This window comes from Sciurus vulgaris, assembly GCF_902686455.1.
Source record: "Sciurus vulgaris genome assembly, chromosome: 2".
Lineage (NCBI taxonomy): Eukaryota > Metazoa > Chordata > Mammalia > Rodentia > Sciuridae > Sciurus > Sciurus vulgaris.
In genome coordinates, this window is record NC_136462.1 from 136921739 (window position 1) to 136941919 (window position 20181).

A 20181-nucleotide genomic window follows, 5' to 3' on the forward strand; every position below is an offset into this window, starting at 1 on the left:
CTTTTGCCTTCTGCAGACACCAGCACCATCCCTTGCACTCTTGTCCTGTTAAGTAGGAGTCTCTCCTGTCACCAGCTAGACATAAATGGAAAGATAAGCAGCAAAAATTGAGTGGCAAGAGAGTGGTGGGCTTTCTGGTACTGAGTCTTCCATCCAAGGAGAAGGCAGTTGCTATTCCAAGAAACAGGAGTCCACTGCAGGGCTTGCAGGGTAGGAAGGCTCTGGAAGGGTGCAAAAGCTCATCAGGGTGCCACCTGGCTCCTTATGCTGCAGTGGGTACCCATCCAGTCTCATCTATGCAAAACAGCTTCCTTTACTCACGTACATATTCTGCTTTCTTAGAACTCTGACCTTGGTTTGCTGTGATGACCCCCTGGCCTATAGAAAGAATCAGGCTGACCCCGCTGGCCTCTAGATGGGATTCTTGTGGATCATTGATCTACCTTTAGCTCAACTGCCTGTGTTCATATTGGCTGGATTTTGTGGTTCGGATACGGCCACCCAGCTGTATTTATTTGTGGCTATGGTAAGGGCAATTTCAAGAAGGGTCATGGGTTTGGCAGGCATCCTATAATATTGCACGGAGGAATCTTGTTTCTAAAGTCTCAGCCTGGACTGTGACTACATCGAGTCTAGCGAGACTACCAGGCGGCTCTTCATTGCTGGGTGACTCTACATTTTAGACTGCTCCAGCAGGCACAGTTTTGTCTTGCTCATGTTTTATAGGATGCAGGAATTCTTGGATCACATCCCAGACCTATTGAAGCAGAAACTCTGTAGGGCCTAGCAATCTGTGTTAACAAGCCCTGCGGGTGATTTTCATGTGCTCTGAAGTTTGAGAACCACTGACCTAGGCATGTACTCCTCAGTGAAGATGTATCGCCCCCAATGTGACAAAATTTTATTCCAGGGGAGTGTGTGTGTGTGTGTGTGTGTGTGTGTGTGTGTGTGTGAGTTTTCCATTACTATAACAAGTACCCGAGATAGTCTCCTTATAAAGATAAAAGCTTATTTTGGCTCACAGTTTTGGAGGTTCCATTCCATGAATTGTTGGCAAGTCCACACAACACATCATGGTGGGGGTATGTGGTGGAGCAAAACCACTCACCTCACAGTGGGGAAACTGAAGGGAAAGAGGAAGGGGCTGAATCCTACTATCCCCTTCAGGGCACACCCTCACTGACTGAACACCTCCCACTGGGCCCCACCTCCTGAAGGTCCTGCCTCCTCCCAGCAGCTCACTGGGGAGCAAGCCTTTACCACGTGGAATTTTAGAGGACACTTCAGACCCAAACTCGGGCAGGGAGCAAACGGATTTTAGATATTATAGGGGTTTGTGGCTCTTCATACTGGACACTGTCAAACAGAGTCTTATCCCTCAGAGTTAATTTGGCGGAGGTGGAGATTAGGAACAAATACTGTTACAATATATTGACAAAATCATTCATTTGTAACTTTAAAATCAACACATAATAATGATGCATATTTATGGGGTATGTATGATATTCGATAATATGTATACAGTGTGTTATGATCAGATCAGGGTAATTAGCGTTTCCATCTCTTTAAACATTTATCATTTCTTTGTGTTGGGAAACTTTAAACTCCACTTTTCTAGTTCTTTATAAAATACATAATGATTTGTTGTAAATTATAGTCACCCTACTATGCATGTTCTCTTTGTGTCTTTTAAAAATGCATTTTACTGCAGTAAAATTTTCTATCCTGTAAAATTTACTGATCACAAGTGCATGATTCAATTCTTTTACTTTTTAAGCAAATTTAGATAGTTGTGTAACATCACCGAAGCCCTGTGTTAGGACATTTCTGTTATCCTGCTAAATGGTCTGTGGTGTTAGTCTGTTTCCATTGCAGCCCCAGGCAGCCACTGATCTGCCGTTTGTCCCTATCAATTAGCCTTTCCTGTACATTTCACCTAAATGAAATGATACAATATACTGCCTTTTGCATTTGGATTCTTCCATTTAGCTTAGCATTTTTCAGGTCCATGCAAATTGTAGCATTTGTTAGTATTTCATTCCTTTTTATTGCTGAGTAATATTCCACTGTGTGAATATACTGTATTTTGCTTATGTATCTATCAGCTGATGGATTGTTTCCAGTTTGGAGATATTGTGAATAATGTGGCTATAAATATCCACCCACACATCTGTGTGGAAATGTGTTTTCATTTCTTTTGGGTAGGTTCCTCGGGGTAGACTTGTTATATCAATTGGTATGCTGACGTCTAACTTTTTAAGGAGTTGCCAAGTGGTTGCACAAACTGGCTGTGCCTCTGTGCACTTCCATCAGCAACATCTGAGCTTTCCAATTTCTGCAAGTCCTTGTCAACACTTATTATTGCTTGTCTTTTTGATTCTAGCCATTCCGGGAGGCTGAAAGTGGCATTTCATTGTGGTTTTAACTTGCATTTCCCTCATGATGAATGACATCGGATAGCTTTTCATTGATAATTGACCATGTGACTGTCGTCTTTGAAGAAATGTCTGTTCAAATCTTCCGTCCGTTTTTAATGAGGTTATTTGTTTTCTTATTGAATTGTAAGGGTTCTTTATTCTGGTTAGAGCCTTTTATACAAATGGGATTTGCAAACATTTTCTTACAGCCTTTGGCTTGGCTTTTCCCTTTCCTGATGGCATCTTTTTTTGTAACTGTAGATGAACAGCATGCCTTTATTTTATTTGTTCATTTTTGTAGGCGGTGCTAAGGATTGAACCCAGTGCCCCACATGGGCCAGGCAAGTGCTCTGCCACTGAGCCCCAGAACCAGCCCCTGATGGTGTCTTTTGAAGCAGAGTTTTAAATTTTGATCAAGTTAGATTTGTCAATCAAGTATGCTTTTGGTGTTGAATGAGAATTCTTTTTCTAATCCAAGGTTGTAAATGTTTTCCTGCTTTTTTTCCCTAAAAGCATTAACAGTTTTAGCTCTTGCACTTATGTCTATGATCCATCTTGAATTAATCTTTCTATATGATATGATGTGAAATGAGGGTTCAACTTCATTATAAAAACTACCTAATACCTTTTTTTTTTTTTGGTACTGGGGATTGAACCCAGGGGCGCCTAACCACTGAGCAACTTCCCAAGCCCCTTCTTATTTTTTGTTTTAAGACAGAGTCTCTCTAAGTTGCTTAGGCCTTGCTAAGTTACTGAGAGCTGACCTTGAACTTGGGATCCTCCTGCCTCAGCCTCTTGAGTCTCTGGAATTACAGGCTTGCACCACCAGCCTGGCTTGGGTAACAGTTGTTTATCCGACATGTCATTTGCATGTGACTTGTTTTCTCATTCTTTTGATGATGCCTTTACATTTCACAGAGCAGACATTTTATTTCTTCTTCTTTCTTCCAACACACTCTTTTATTTTAACATCTCCCTTCCTCCTGAAGGGAGATTTTGCAGAGATGTGCTGTCATTTTGTAGGCTATTATGAAAGTCACAGCAATGAAAGAAGAGCCACAGTTTGGAAAGAGAATCTTTTTCCAATTATTAATTAATTCCACACTAAAGTCATTATTTGCTCCTCAGTGCACAGACATTCTGTATCTTAACGAAGTGCACCATGTCAACTTTTTCTTGGATTTTACCTTTAATGTTGTATCTAAAAAGTCATTGCTATGTCCAAGGTTATCCTGTTTCCTCCCATGTTATCTTCTAGAAGTTTTGTAGTTTTGGTTTCACATGTAGGTCTATGATCCATTTTGAGTTACTTTTTGTGAAGAGTCTATGTCTACATTTATTTTTTTCATGTGGATGGATGTCTGATCATCCCTCCTCATTTGTTGGAAGACTGTCCTTTCCCCTTTGAAGTACCTTGGCAGCTTTGTGCAAATTGAAGGATCGGAGTTTATTTCTGGACTCTCAGGTCTGTTCCATTGATCTACCTTTGTGCCAATACTTCATATTCAATTCAACCACTTGACAAAGTCTTGAAATTGGGTAGTGTAAGACTTCCGACTTTGCTCTTTCTCAAAATTATTTTGATTATTTCAGATACTACATTTCATATAAAACTTAGTATCAGCTTGTCAGTTTTCATCAAAAGCCTGCTGGTAGTTTGATGGGCTAGCATTACAGATCAATTTGGGAAGAATTGCCATGTTAACAGTATTGGGTGATCTGATCAATGAATGTGGAATTTCTCTTCATTCATTTAGCTGTTTAATTTCCTTCAAATAACTTGTACTTTTCACTGCTCAAGGCTTGCACTTGTTTTGTTAAATATACCCCTAAGTATTTACTGCTTTTTAATGGCATGGCGAATAGAATTGCATCTTTATTTAAATTTATACCTTCTTAACTTTGGAAAACTTCACATTAGGGGGACATTGTTCTCATTTTCTGTAAATTGAAGTCATAGAATTTCAAACAAGTTGATACTGACTTCTCAAGCATGTTGAGGCTGAAATTCCAAATATTTCACAATTACTGTCTCCTGTGAATTGAGAGGTTCCTTATTAGACATAGATTGCGTTCTCTCCCTCCCTCTTCCCACTCCCTCCCTTCTTCCTTCTTCCATTTTCCAGTACTAGGGATTGAACCCAGGCCTTGTACTCGCTAGGCAAGTGTCCCACCATTGAGCTGCATCCCCAGGAAACAGGGTCTCACTATGTTGCCCAGTCTGGCCTTGATTTCTCAATCCTCTAAAACTCCTGAGTAGCTGGGATTACAGGAATGCTCTATTTCTTCATTTTTGATATGAAATAATAACTGTTTATTTAACTAGCAATTCACTGGGTTGGCATTTTGGGCTGGGCTCAGTGGGTGGTTTTCTGGTCTCGGGTGGGCTTGCTCTGTGTCCATGGTGACCACCTGTCCAGTAGGTGGCTCTGTTCTTGGAGCTGGCTCAAGGTTGGCTGGGACCAGCAGGGTGCCTGGGCCCTGTTTCTGTCATGGTGTCAGGCTGGCCTGGGCTTGTTTTTGCGGCGGGTGGTAGATAGACACTGAATGACTTGAGGCCCAGTCTCTGAATTGGTTGTGTTGTCACTCAGCCTTATTCTGTGGCGCAAAAGGAGCCACAGGCCAGCTTAAACTAAAGGGATGAGGGAAACAGACCCCCTCTCTTAAGAAGGATTTCAAAATCACAAGCAGTGTGGATATGGAAAGTGCATGCCTTTTACAGTAACTGGCCATGGTGAGCCCTTTTTGTCCATACCCTGGAGATAGGTTGGGATGGTCTCCCAACCCACATCCTCTGGCTTCAGATTTCATTATTCCAGAGAGGGCTTTAATGTTGTTCAGATAATTGTCATTGGCTCTGAAGCTCTCAGGGAAGGGAAGGATCTGAAGAGTCTGGGCACATGAGCCACCTGCTCTGCTCAGTCTCCCAGGCTTGCTTTTCATTCCAGTGCAGTGGTCCAGGGGCTGCCCCTGTAGCATTAATAACAGGGTTAACTAGAGAACTGGTGGTTTGGAATCATCTGTTGTTTTAGCACCAGTTGTTTAGCTTGTGAAACTCTCTGCTTCCAGGTGATATCAATGACGCTGGCTGCGCAGAGGTCCCACAGGGTCCTGGTGGAGCGGCTTCCAGCCCAGGAAACAATGTGTGTCTCTTGCTTTCCCTGCAGGCAGCTTGTGTGGTGATGGAACTGGTGCATGCTCTCTGTTGCCTGTCTTTGATACTGTGTTTGTCAGGAGGAAACATCGTCGCCAAGGTCTAGGGACAGCCATGCTGCAGGACTTCTGTGAGACTTTCCAAGAAGATGATGCTCTGGGGCTCAGTTGCCCAATTTCTTCTGCCATGTACCAAGGTAACCCCACCACGTGGAGTGAATGAGCGTTTGGGTAACAGTGGTGAATAACGTGCATTCTAGGTGATTCTGATCAGAAGGAGCTCTCCGGGGCACAGCAGGCCCTGGCTTTGCCTTCTTCCTGAGAAGTCTTCTGTAGCTTCAGCAAAGAGACTTCATGTTTGATCTCTAGAAGTAAACCATTCCCTACTGGGAAGTGGATTTGAATATGCAGATGATCCCTGACTCACGAAGATTTGACTTAGGATTCTTTTTTTTTTACTTTACAGTGGTATGAAAGCAATACACATTCAGTAGAATGCGTACTTCAAATTTTGAATTTTGATTGTTTCCTGAGCTAGCAATATGTAGTCTCATACCTTCTCTTGAGATGTTGGGAACAGGCGGTGAGCCACAGCTCCCCGTCAGCCACGTGATGGCGGGGGCAAACAACCAAGAGTCTACATGGTGCTGTGTTGCCAGTGGTTTTTGGATACAGATGTTCAATAAATTGCACAAGATATTCCACACTTCATTATAAAATAGGCTTTGTGTTCGATGAGCTTGCCCAGCTGTAGGCTGAGGTAAGTGTTCTGAACACGTTTAAGGTAGCCTAGGCTGTGCCGGGAGGCTCAGTCAGTTAGGAGTTTTACATGCATTTTCAAATTATCAACTCCTGATGTGTTTGGGGAAGGCAGCCTCATCCTAAGTCAAGGACCATCTGTAATCAGGAACAAATCATCAATCTCGGGGAGAAGTGGAATCCAGGGAACTGCTGCCGGGATCCTCCCACTAACTCTGCTCTTTCAACTAAAGTTTATAGTTTATCACTTTGTCCTTTGAACTAGAAGCCACAGGGAGAGCCCAGGGCAGGCAGGAGATGATGGAAAGACACTCCACATGCAGTGAGTCCTGGAACCCCTGACACCCCCACCGCATGGCAAGGCCCCTTCCTCTCCACGATCACCTTCCTGTGCCTCTTTCCAAGTTCTTTTTCTTCTTTCTATGCATTTGTCAGAGGAAACTCAGTTGCTAGACATCATGCTCTGAGTCAGTGGGAGTGGGTGTCTGGAGAGATCTCTTCAGGTTGCCTTGCTGTCCTGTGAAGGACACTAGCCCACTCTGGCCCTGCCTCACTTTGTGTCACATGAATGTTTTTGAATCCTTGGTATTGTTTTTCCAGGGCCCTTCTGGTATGAGGGGAACAATGGACAGGAAAGTTAGGATAGGCGAAGAGACTTCTATTGCTCTGAAGTCACAAAGAAAAGCAGGCATATACGATTTTCCCTCAAGTGGGTTTTTGTTGTTTCTTGGTATTTTTTGACCCTAAGGCTATTATTAAACTCTGGAGAGCCTTGAATTTGTGCAGAGTGCTCGAGGCTGCCTGCACTGTATAGCTCACTTTCAGATGCTGGAAAGTTCTGGGGCCCAGGCAGCTGGCCCTACGTCTACACCCACACCCTGCCAATCACTCTTCTCATTCTTGCTTCAATTCTGAGGCCTCTATTGGAGAGAATTGCCCTGCCCTGGTGCAGGCCACCTAAGGGTCTCCAGAGAAAGCTGGTTCCTCCAGTGCAGGCTACCTCAGAATCTCAGGTTATCTTGCTAACGAAGCCCAAGACCCCATTCTCCAGGGCCACTGCTGTGGATCCCCACTCTCCTTCCTCCGTCTCCATCTGCAAAGACCTGAAAGGGCTGATTCTGAATCATACTTCTTCTCTCGGGGCTTCAGCCAACCACATCCCCCGGTCAGGCTTTTACTGAGTGCAGCCTTGCCCTCCAGCTGGACAAGAGGGACTTTTGCTCCAAACAGCAGGCTTTGAGTCCTCTTTCTGCTGTATCCCTTTCATGGGTTGATGACTCCATGGGCTCAAGGGGATGTGCCCACACTGCTCCCTCTAAGCCCACTCAGAATTTCAGAACCCCAGGATTCCTGCCAGTGGTGCCGAGGGCCTGGCTTCATCCCTGGGTCTGTGCCCATGCAGGTGGACCTTGGCACCATTCTGTACATCCTCAGGCCCCAGGGAGGGCTGTTGGTGGGATGTGGATGGAGTGTGGGGGTGGGTGGGCAGGAGGAGACGGAGTGGGCAGTGGACTGGAGGCTGAGGCTGGGGGCTGGCTCTCCTGGTGTTGCCACATTCTGATGCACAACTCCAAGGTGTCCAAGAATTCTAAATTTGAAACTGGCTATCTTGGTCGCTAGGAAGTTGTATTTGTCAGCAAGGAGGGCAGAACCTGTGAGGTGCTCCCCTTTCCTGGCACGATTTCCATCTTTCTGATAGCACTGTGCTCTGAACGTTTCCACCTGCACTCTTGCCCTGGACCCTTCAAAAGTTAGGAGAGGACTTGATGGAGTCTCCATGGACATCTTTGGGACCAGAAGCACCTTCTCATTTGCCTGAAGTCAGGGCACTGCCATGTGAAGATGCTCATCCTGTGACAATGGGCTCACAAGTCAGTGAGGCTGGAGGGGCGTCTGGAATCAAGAAGACTGAGAACGATGGGTTGGAAGCTTCCGTGGGAGAGGAAGGCAGAGGAGGCTGTAGAGGGAGGAAGGATGGAGCCGGGCATGGCAGTGTACTCCTGTGATCCCAGTGACTTGGGAGGCTGAGACAGGAGGAGCCAAAGCTCAGAGCCAGCTTCAGCAACTTTCCAAGGCCCCATAGGCTGGGGATGTGGCTCAGAGGTTAACCATCCCTGGGTTCAATCTTCAGTACAAACAAAACAAAAACAAAACAAAACAAAACAAAACAAAACAAAACAAAACAAAAACCTTAAGTGGGATTGCATTAGAAACTGAATAGTGTCCCTCCAAACTAACATGTTGAAGCCTGCAGTATACTTATGGATGTAGAGACTTTTAAAAGGCCCCTAAAGTGAAATGAGCTTATACAGGCAGGCCTTTAATTCAGTATGGTTAGTGTCCTTATCTGAACAGAGAGAGACAGGAGGAATCTTTGCACACAGAAATGGCCATGTGAGAACATAGGGAGAAAAGACTCAGGAGAAACCAAACCTGTGACACCTGTGTGTTGGACTTCCAGCTTCCAGAGCTGTGAGAAATAAATTTCTGTCATTTAAGTCACTCAGTCTGTGGTATAGCCAGCCCACCATACCTGCAGTTCCCAAATTTGCAGATTCAACCAACCATGGATTGAAAACATTAAAAAAAAAAAAAATCACATCTTTACTGACCACATACAGAATTTTTCCTTGTCAGTATCCATAAACAATATAGTATAACAACTATTTATTTAGCATTTACATGGATTAGGTACTATAGGTCATCTACAGATGATTTAAAGTGTACGGGAAGATGTCCATAGTTACATCCAAAGGCTGCACTATTTACGGTAAGTGTATGGACTTTGGATGGGGCCTGGAACCAATCCCCTTGGGATGTCATGGGACACCTGTATTTTATTATAGCAGCCCTAGAAAACCGGTACAGAATGGGGGCCCCCGAAGAGCAGGTGAGAATGCTGTGTCCATGGGAGGGTGGTGAGGAAGTGGTTTGAGGGTAGCAGGAACCAGAGCAGTGAGTGGGGTTGCTGCAGGAGGAATTGGAAGCTGCCTGAGTCTGCAGACACCAGAGAGCTGGCCCAGGATTGGGTGGGGGTCTTCTGACTCATGTGCCTGCTCCTCTTTCTCAGTCTGTAGGCAGTTCCTGTTGGCCCATCCAGAGGAGAGAGGCCGCTTGTGGGAGGTGGAGACCCTGGGGGCTCGGGGCCAGCGTGTGAACATCTGGCTCAAGGTTCAGCAGCAGGCAAGACTTCCAGACGGTGAGAGACAGGAGCAGTGCCCTTTGGTCTAGTCATGCCTAGTGTCCATAAGCGGCGCAGATTAACTTCCACTGTTTAATTCAGGCCCCTGTAGGTGTTACTTCTGTTGAGGTTGTGGCAAGAACAAAGAAGGGGATGAGACGTCTGGTGGCGTCTCATCCTTTTTCTACACTTCCTTCCTGAATGAAGCACACATTCCCATCCCTCTTGCTCAGAAAGATCTCCCCCAACTTGACAATTAGAATCTCTGAGATTGAGGGGCTCCCCTGCTTTACAGTTCCAATAGATGTGTGAAACATCTCAGAAGATCCATCCCCTCTGTCTAGGATTAGTTGCAAGCAGTTTTTTGAGTAGGCAATGTGTGTGCTTGGTTGAAACTTCAGAAGATGCTCAGGGGTTTTCTGTGAGCAGCACGTCTTCCCTCCCTCTCTCCTTTGAAGGGAGCACACACACCTGTGTCAAGGGCCACACTGCACAGTGTTCTTTGAATCGTTGTTTTGTCTGTCTACTTCTTTTTAATGGCAGCATGGTATGTTGCTGTATGAATGTGCTGTTATTTATTTCCTGTCGACGGACATGCACGCAGCTTCAGTTCTGGGTTGTTCCAAACAGCACCGCAGTGAGTCTGTCTGCGGGGTTTGAATGGAGGGGTGTCTTCAAGAGAGGACAGGGCCTTGATGGCGGCTCCCAAGGGGAGGCAGGAGGTGAGATGTCTTTTACGTACCCAGAGGGGAACGCAGACCATCTCTGGATTTCCAAGCTGCTTTCTGACAGTCTTCTTCCCTCTTCTCCCAGTGGGGAGGGATTGCCCGTGGCAGGCCTCTCAGCTCTGCACTCAAGGTGAGGGGCCAGGGCAGGGCGGGAGTGGCCGACTCCTCCAGGCTGCAGGGCTGTGTGTGTCTGGGAGGCCAGGGAGTTCTAACAGTTTAAATTCACTGTCCCAAATTAAAGCACTGGCTTTCTTCCCTTCTGGAATGGGAGCTCCCGTCAGTGTCGATTTTGGACATTTCTATGGCTGCAGATGGCTCATTAGGGGGCTGATGGGCCTGAGGTGCCTGGTTTTCTCTCCACCTGGGTGACTAATTTACCTTAGGTGGTGACAGGCAAGAGTGCCTTGGAGTTTATTGATGATAATAGTAATAGGTTTTGCTTTTATGGTGCCTTTCAGCTGGAAGGTTTAATGGATTTTTACAGATATTAATGGGGTGACTAGGTACCAGGGAAGGAGGCCGTGGCAGGGCCATGACTGTGATCCTAATGAGGCGGTTAAGTGACTTGCCCTGTGGCATCAAGTTAGGATTGAAGGGAAGCTAGTGTGTATCCCTGGGCATTGAGCTGACCAGCCGGGTGGGTTTATGGACGAGCCTCACAAATGAGCCCATGGCCTTTGTGCTTGGAGGTTGCAGTTGCTTGGCTGGGATGGAAAAAGAAAATGGATTGCATATTGGAATGTGGAAACCGCACAGGCTGGAGGGGGGTAAGCGAGGAGGAGGTTTTTTGCCTAATTGGGGAGATGGCTTCCTCCTGGAGAATTCCACTGGGGGTTATTTCAAGAGCTGGGAGTCGGTGTGGTCTGGTCTGGTCAGAGGAAGCTGAGCTGGGAGTCAGATGCCAGATCTGTCACTTTAATTCACTCTGAGATTCACCAACGCCCACTTTCAAACAGCAAATGATAGGACTTACACAGAATATTCCAGAAGCATGCTCGAGTCCCTTGAAGGAAGAACGGTCATCATTATAATTAGGATATAATTGGATCACCAAAACTCTGTAATTTAAAAAATGACTCGAAGTTAGGGTCTTTTTACTCCCTGTGCAAAGCATGGCTAGTTCCCAATTTCACCCACACCCTCTGTCTCCCCCAGGGCCCAGAGTCAGGATTTTAATTCACTTGGGGAAGGTTTTCTGCCAACCAGCTTCATCTTGTAACCATTATGTCAGCGAGTGCTGACATCCCAGGTTTTTTCCGGGTTGGTGAGTGGGGCTGTAAATGTAATCGCAGATCCTCGCAGATGCTCTGCACTTGCTCAGTTTCTAATCTGCTTCTCCCTTCATGGAAATCAGCAAGTGTTATCTGACTAGAATTTCCCATAGGCCGCCACACAATGCACATTCCAGAATCTTCTCTTCCCTGGACATTGCACCAGGCCACTCATTTTTAGTCTTTAATTAGTGATTCTTAGAGTTGTTTTCTTCACTTGTTTTTCAGGTTCTCTCTCTTGTCCCTTAATTTCTGACTGCTAATTGGAGGTTTCCTACAAATTCATGTGCAGTGGAAATAGAACCGTAAGCAAGAAGCCCAGTGGAACCGATTGCTTCTTACTCTAAATAAGGCATGAACTATTTACAATATTTCAAAGGGAAATTCACTTGGGCTTCTTGTAAATGTTTTAAAATCTATTTTTGAAGCAGCCTCATTTGTGGACTAGGACTTTTAAACTTTGCACAATCCTGGCTGTTGATAACATCTGTGGCTTATAATGGCCCTCAAAATATTTACAGATTTTTCAGACCTTTTGAGAGAAGGAGTTTGTGGGAAATTTCTTTCTTCCTGCACTCGGTTAAATATGAAGCCTTTGAAACTTGACCAATAGGATCATAATTCCATCCGATGTGATTTTCCCAGTCAGCCTGCACGTGCCTGAAGTTTCTTTACTGGAGGGAATGAAATTGAATACATCAACAGCGAAAAGTTCTTTTGCAAAAATGTTGCCGGAGGCAGGAACTAATTGCACGCTGCTTTAAGAATTATGATTATTTTTCCTTCCACAGGTTCACAATATTGATTTCTTTCTCTAGGTGAATTTTTCATGGATTCATTGGCATTCATAGGGAAAATACTTTGCTTCCACTTATGTTTTTACTTTTTTAAACGAGAGGAGCTGTGTGTAAAGAGATGTGAACAATTTGAGATGGGGAAGCAGGCTTACTTTTCTAAAGTCTGATGCCTAGCAAACTGCAATTCTTTTTCTTTTGAGCTTTTTAAATTTAATTTTATTATTTTTAAATTTTTATGGTACTAAGGATCAAACCTAGGGCCTTGTGCATGGTAGGCAAGATCCCTACCACTGAGCCACATCCCCAGCCCCAAGCTTCAGTTCTAACCTTGCTTCAGCTTGTTCTGGTGAGTCTGTGTTCTATGGTGCAGCATCAATGGTAATTTCCTGTGATATGCTCTGCTGGAGTGTGTGGAGGGCAAAATCAGTCTGGATGCTTTTTCTTACTGCTGCTCTTTGACAGGTTGTGTGGCTCCCTCTAGTGGCCATTGTTATCTACTGCAGCCCTGGATGGAAATAAGTGCCTTCCTTGACTTGCCTGTGTGGTTGTTTCTGAGTTATTTATACTTGTGCTCCTAAATTAGTGCATTTACTTAAAAAAAATTCACTGAATCTTAATTGGTTATGGATAAAATATAAGTAAATATTTTATAGCTATTAACATACTGTAGTATATAACACATAACAACCTCAGAGAAGATGAAAAATTGGTAAAGGATTATCCACTTCAGTCTCTCACTCAATCACTCACTCCCTCACTGACATATCTATTCATGAATTAATTTAATAACTGCTAATGGGGCACCTATATATGCTAGGTACTTTCCTAGCTACTAGGGATACAGTAGTGAATTAGACTGAGAAGGCTTCTGAACTCATTTATAAGCTAATAAATTACATGGACAAGTACTACTGTATGATATAAAAGCGTGGTTTATCAGAGAGAACTAAAGTATGCTGGTGCTTTAAAGTGCTTAGAGTTAAATTTTGACAAACCAAATTTTGTTAATTTTACACTTCTGTAAAGAAACTTAAAAATGCACTTGTGGCTAAGAATTAAATAATGTGTTTACATTTTAGCAAAAAATGTGATACATATATTTTTCAGATTGAATGCAAAAATGCATTTTCCCTTAGGGACTGAACCCCATGGATTTTGGGGTGTTGAGTGCGGAGGCACACAGTAGGACAAGAAAGTCATCCCTTTCCAAGTTGGTATTGATTTGGTGGAGGCGGGGGTGGGGAAAGTTCAATTAGCATGGTAGTGTGGCCCCTTTTGAGTAACATCAGGGAGCAGAGAAGGACCTGGAAACTTAACTCCATTGAACACCTGACTCGTTCTTGTTTGAAGAACAGATATCAAGTCTAGCTCAGAAATGCTTGAGTAGAACCACCATTTTATGTTTCTTGGCATCTGGCAGCTCTTCCTGTCCTCTGGAAAGCAATGTAGCAAGGGTTAATTTGAGGGTCAAGAAGATGAATGAGGTTGGGACCATCAGTACATTTGAAAGGATCCCCAATGTGTTGCCGAACTTTCAATCGCCCAGCCCCTTGGAGTAACCCTCCATTTGCTTATCCTGTTCTCTTGCTTAGGGAGGGCAGTGCACCCTGGAAATTCCAAGGAGGACCTGAGTGATCTTGGGCAGACTTCTCCGTATGACAGACCCACAGAGTTTGCTGATGGAGAAGTCCACAAGGTAAGGCAATGGTGTGTTACCTCATGAGCTTCTTATTTCCTTGGTAATCCTGTTGTCCTTGTTTCCTGAAGCTAAGGTCTGAACCTGCAAGGTAGCTTCCTGGATGACCAGCTGCGGGCTTCTCTTTGGCAGTGGGCTGTACTGACTTAGTTTAGAATCTCTGTGCCACAGGGGAAAGGGTGGGATGAGGAGAACTTTTGTAATTAGACTTTCTGTGGTCTTCTCTCTAAGCTAGACAAGCTCTAATGAGCCAAAATGAAACCGAGAACACATGGGAATCAGCCGTAGTCTTGCATCGTTAAGGAAATACTGAAAAATCTGAATTTCAAATTCTGCTGTGGACCAGTGTCATTCAGGCAGAACAAAAGCAAGACAAATTTGTCTTGCTTTCCTCCCCTGCCTCTCCAGAGCAGATTGCACAAAAATGGAATATGGCATTAAGTTTTTGCATAATCCAGAGTAATTGTAAAGTGGAGTCTTGGGGAAGGATGGTTGCTGAATATTTTCTTAGTGGCTGGTTGTTCAGTATTTTAAAAGGTTATTTTTTCTTTTTCTTTTTTTTTTTTTTGTTGTTGTTTTTTAAGCCACGCCAGAAACTTGCCCACACAGGGTACTTACTTGTGATAAGATCCATTCGTTCTGGTTCAGAAGGGTCTTTGCCCTTCCGTCCCTAAAGAGTCAAACTTAACAATTGTACATTGCAGGGCAGTACTACTTAATTTGGTGAATAGATTATTCGAGGATAGAAGATTCAACATGAAGGCATAAAACATCCCAATAAAGGCTGGATTACCATGGAAAGCTGCATCGTGTCTGTCATTAGTTCTAGCCCTCAGGCAGAAAGGGGCTCTCACACTCTTGGGTTCACAACAGAAAGATGGGGGAACAGAAGACCCTACCAGTCCACTGAGCAGAGATCATTGTGCTTGGCTTCTTCCCTGGTCCTGTCTTAAACTGTGAAGGCTCCTGGAGGAAGGAATCATTAGGGGTCCAGGGCATGGCAGTGTTTGAGGTGTGTCTGAACACTCGAGCAAACGTGCCAGCTTTTAAAGCACAGTTGTCTTTTAGCATCTGTGGAGAACTGGTTCTGTGACGTCCTTGGATATGAGAATCCAGGGATGCTCAAGTCCCTTATATCAAATGGTGGAGTATTTGCATATAACCTGTGCAGTCCTCCCTATACCTCAGATCATCTCTAGGTGACACTTAGCATGTAATGCAATGTAAATGCTATGCAAATAGCCATTATTCTGAATTGTTTAGGGAATGAGGACAAGAAGAAAGTATGTTCAATTCATGGTTAATTGAATCTGCGGATGAGGAGCCAGATATGAAGAGTGAATTGTCTTTGTCCCACCCTCTCTCAAATCTCCTCGGGCTGGGCTGTCCTTCAGACTGTTCAGTAACTACATACTCTTATGTATAAAGTGTGGTTCCTCTGCGGCTGGTTGGGTACTTGAACCTGGCTTATCATTTTAAATCTCAGTGTGAAGTGCAAGGACAAGCCAGGGCAGGACAGCCACAGACCCTGAATGTCCAGGATGACCTCATTGTGGTGTTTAATTGGAATGCTTGTGATCCTTGCTGGTTTCAGGAGCAGATCTGTGGCGAAGAACTGGAAAATATGAAGAATGATCAAGATTGTGCAGTGAATGAAGAGGAAGTTGGACTACCCATGAGGCCTTGCTGGGCTGAGCTGGAAGGGAAGGAAGATCAGAGGAGAGTGGCAGTCACCGAGTTGGTGGGGAAGCTGTGGCAGAAACATGTGCTGCCCAGCTCCTGACTCCTTCAGAGGCTTGGCTTGCTCCCCAGGATCCAGGCCCGAGAGCCAAGGCTCTCAGCTAGCCTCTTGTCCTTGAGTCAGTGGCCACAGGGCCTGCCTACCCCAGGCTTCCAGTGTGTGCTCCACGACAGGGAACTGAGAAGGTGCTCCATTAAGCATGGAGCACTCTATAGAGTTGTGGAAATATTTTCCCAATTGCTGGCAGTTCTAAAAGATTTCAGAAGATTATTGGTCGAACCTAACACGATTTCTACACCTCAGGGTCAATTTGTGAGGCTGCATTGGAACCACATGAAGATCTCCCCCACTTAGTGGAAGTCAGCTCAGGGAGGGGCCATGTTGTCCCCCTTCTTGCTGTAGAAATCCTTTTTATATTCAGCCCTGTTGGGACCATGAGACCATGGACACCAGAGGTTTCCAAGGAGACAAGTTCCTTTCCTGAGCCTTTGGTGACTTAAGAACTCCCTGAGGGCAGGACCTGGCCAGGATTGTACCCACCAAGTGCCTCATGCCTATCTTGGCCCATGTACAGGAGGGCTTGGAGTGGGTTCTAAGTGGGTATCTGCCATCACCTAACTTAGATGGGAAGCCATTCAGCAGCATTTTGGGCTGATGGCCCCTCTGGCATATGAGTGGTCCCCAGTGGAAAGGCTTGTAGTAGTAAAAGTCACTAGGAGTAAAGACCTGACCCATATGGACTTTAAATTCCCCCTTCTCAAAAAGCTCCAGAGCCTGCTTGATGGCCTGTGCCTGGCCATGCAGGGGACACAGAGCCCAGCCAAGATCTGCCTCAGGCCTTTTAAGGCCAGCCGAATGTCTCCAGTGCTGCCTGCTTTTCAGGATCCAGGATGCTGCTGGGACCCTAGCGCCTGCTGCCTGGGAGCTGGGGTGGTGGAGCTTTCTCAGCCATTGGGCCCAGCCGTGCTGATGCACAAGTCGGGGTTTTCCCGGGGAAAGCTGGCAGGCTTCCCTGATGAAATAGGAGTTTCTCCCCTTTTGCTTGCAGGTGGGGTCTGCATTAGTTGCAGGCCTCTGCAGCTGAGAAACATGTGTCAGCTCTTAATGGTAGCTCTGACCTCCAGTGTTGCAGCAGACCCCAACAGCTTCACCACCACCTTCTTCCTGGGTTCTTCTGAATTTGAAGAGTGAAGTCTGTAGATGAGGAAGAGTGAATGCAAGAGTAGGATTTATTCAAGTGTAAATAGAGATAGAACTCCTGCAGGGTGAGAGGGAACCCAAGAGAGGTTGCTGCTTGAGCGTGCTAGTCTAGGGGTTTGTATAGCACTTGGATAACTCCGTTGGACCAAATTTTTGCTCCTCAGGTTTTGGAAAAGTACTGATGCTACTTGCCAACCCATAAGTCTAAACTCCCATTAAGGTCTTCCCCACTTCCGTTTTCTCACCTATTGCCTGCAATGTCAGCATCCTAGGAAGTGGATCATGGATGCCTGGGTGGTTCAGAGCTGGCCCTGTGTGGAGCCACTGTGGGATCCACAGGCTGGTGCACCCTGGCTTGCTGAGCCTCAGGCCTGTGATAGAAGAAGGGCTCTGGGTGGCTTTGGCCAGTGCTTCCAGCCCACGCTCCTGCCCATAGGCCAGCACTCTGCAGCTCCATTGCTGCTTCTCTGTGGGGATTAGTGGGCTTGCTGTGTGGCTCTGCAGCCAGGGAGCCATATCACTGAGGCAGACAGCCCACATTCAGCCCCTACTTCTAGGTGAATGCAGATCTGATCATATTGCTGAAGGTCCCCCAAACCCCTCAGTGGCTTATGGCCTTTGAGGACCCAGGGCCCTGTTGCCATGGCCCAGCTTGTTGTACTCCTTGCCCTTTGTGTCCTGGCTGACTAGAATGGAGGATCTCAGCTCTCCCTCTCTGGGGCCTACACACATGCCACCATGCCACTCACTGCCTTGGGCATTCTCTCTCTCTCTCTCTCTCTCTCTCTCTCTCTCTCTCTCTCTCTCTCTCTCACACACACACACACACACACACACACACACACACACACACACACACACACACATACACACACACACATACACACACACACATACCAGGTCAGGCAGATTGATTCTTACCCATATGTCTGGTCTCAGCTCAGGTGTCCCTCCTGTCATCCTTCTTTCCTTCTCCAGTGACAGAGCCATGAGCTAATGCCTCTCCAATTATATATCACATCCCACTGTTGCTCCAAGAGCCTCCATCAGGGTCAGCCCTGGTCTTTCTGGTTGCCATTATGCCCCTAGTGCCATCACAGCACAGCTGGCACAGTTACTGGGCATGGCTCTGTACAACAGGCTCGTATCTTTCTTGTGATGTAATTGAGGCTCTTCCTGGAGCCTCAAACCTTGGGGTGGTGAGGAGACCAGCAGTAGTCCCTAGTTCTAGAAATGTACCTGTGGTTCTGAGTGGTCAAAGGACACATGTGTTGGGTCCTCTGTTACTTATATTTTTATCCTAGGAATACAGCTGTCCATTCATATGTCTGTCTATATGTCCATCTATCCATCCAGCTACCCTTTTCCCCTCCCTTTCTCTACTTACCTCCCCAACTATGTATCACCTAATCTGTATCTCCCCATTGATTCATCTCTCCATCCATCTATCTATCTGTCCACCCATCCATTCAAATTCAGCTTCCATCCATTCATCTGCCCTCCCTCCCTCCTTCCTTTCATTTATTTCTCCATTCATCCACCCAACTCTCCATTCACCCATCTGTCTGTCTATCCGTCCATCCATCCATCCATCCATCCATCCATCCATCCATCCATCCATCCTATCATACAACAGCATTCTCAGGGATAAGTTCTGTGCTGCACCTTGGGGATATAAGTGAAGCATGATTACTGACCTCAGGAAACTGTTCTCTCCAGAGGGGTTTCTTCTGGAGTGTCCACTGGAGTTTGAATCTCCAATTAAAAAGAGAGGGAAGAGTCCAATTGAATAGAAGTAGAGTTTAGAATTCTGTATGAAGAAATCATAAAGCCCTACTTGCTCTTTGTGCCTGGTTTCTCTGCAAAGGAGGCTCAGACCACAGAAATGGACTGGTGTCTGCAGTCGGGCGACACTGTGTATGTGCTTCTGGAATTTAACCTTTAACATGGTGTGGGTTCTGTGAACGCTGTGCTGTTTGCAATGCATGCTTTTTGTTTTCTCTTTACTTAGAAATGCTTGGATAAAAGTATCTCAGGGATTTGATGAAGTTATTGTTCAATAAAAATATCTCAGGGAAGAAAACCTGATGTGTTGGTGACTTCATGTAAGGACATGTAAATCAACCACAGAGTTAGGAAATTCTCCCCCTCCCCAGGTGGCAGAGTCTATGTCAGTGCTGAGCCTCAGCACAGAGTCCCTTCTGCTCAGAACGTCCATCATGCTTGTGTTTGTGTGTGGTGTGTTGGATTATGAAATCAATTTTTTTTATTATTCATTTTCTCTGTGGTCTTGTCTATTATTTTTTAACAGCTCTGTTGGGATGTAATTTACAAACCATAAAAGTCACTCATTTGAAAGTCCACAATTCAATGATTTTTAGTAAATTTACAGACTTCCATCACCACCACCACTACCACCACAATCATCCCCCCAAAGAACCTATCCATTAACAGTCTCCCCCTTTTCACTCACCCCTTAGCCTGGACAGCTATCACCTGCATTTTCTCCCTAAGATTGGCCTATTCCGGACACATCACAGGAGTGGAATCTCCACATGTCACTGTGTGGTCCTTCAGTTTCTTCACTTAGCATCACCTTCCTAAGCTTCTTCTGTGTCTAGTGTACATCCACACTTCATTGCTTTTTACCAATGAATACTATTCCATTGCCTGGAATGTGGTCCTGTGTTTTGTTATCTATTCACCAGTGGATGGACTTTTAGATTGAGTCTCAATGTGGCTAGAGTAATAATATTGAGAAGATTATTAGTAATGTTGCCACAAACATTCATGCACTTTTTTTTTGTGAGTATGTATTTTTATTTCTCTTGGCTATTACATAGGAGTGAATTTATGTGTTGTATGAAAACTTGAAGTTTAGCATTTTGAGGAACTGCCAAATATTTTACAAAAAATGCCACTTGTTTACATTCCCATCAGCCATTTATGAAAGGATCAAGTTTCTCCCATCCTAGGCAACATTGTTCCTATTTTTTGATATAGTCACCTTTCTTGTGGGTGTAAAGTGGGCTCTCATTGTGGTTTTGCTCTGCACATCCCTGATCACTAATGATGTTCAGTAGCTTTTCATGTTTGTTGGCCTTTTTATATCTTTGGAGAAATGTCTATTTGCATCCTTTGTCCATTTCTTAATTGAATTGCCTTTTACTTATTGAGTTGTAATTGTTCTTTATATATTCTGGATACAGGTTCCTTTGCAAATACTTCTGCCCCTTCT

At 45.1% G+C, this 20181-nt stretch overlaps 1 protein-coding gene across 3 annotated transcripts in view; it reads left to right on the forward strand.

Annotated features, from left to right (window-relative positions):
* LOC306654982 (protein FAM169B-like) overlaps positions 1 to 20181 on the forward strand; it is a 99224-nt gene that overhangs the window by 57709 nt on the left and 21334 nt on the right. Inside the window, exons 6-9 of one of the 3 annotated variants that reach the window (XM_079129077.1) lie at positions 5585 to 5767; positions 9400 to 9528; positions 13899 to 14002; positions 15489 to 19153. In XM_079129077.1, the coding sequence (XP_078985203.1) occupies positions 5585 to 5767; positions 9400 to 9528; positions 13899 to 14002; positions 15489 to 15785 (713 nt within the window). In that variant the 3' untranslated portion in view covers positions 15786 to 19153. Of the gene's footprint in view, positions 1 to 5584; positions 5768 to 9399; positions 9529 to 13898; positions 14003 to 15488; positions 19154 to 20181 lie in introns of those variants that run through there. The other 2 variants (XM_079129078.1, XM_079129079.1) reach the window with 2 other exon arrangements.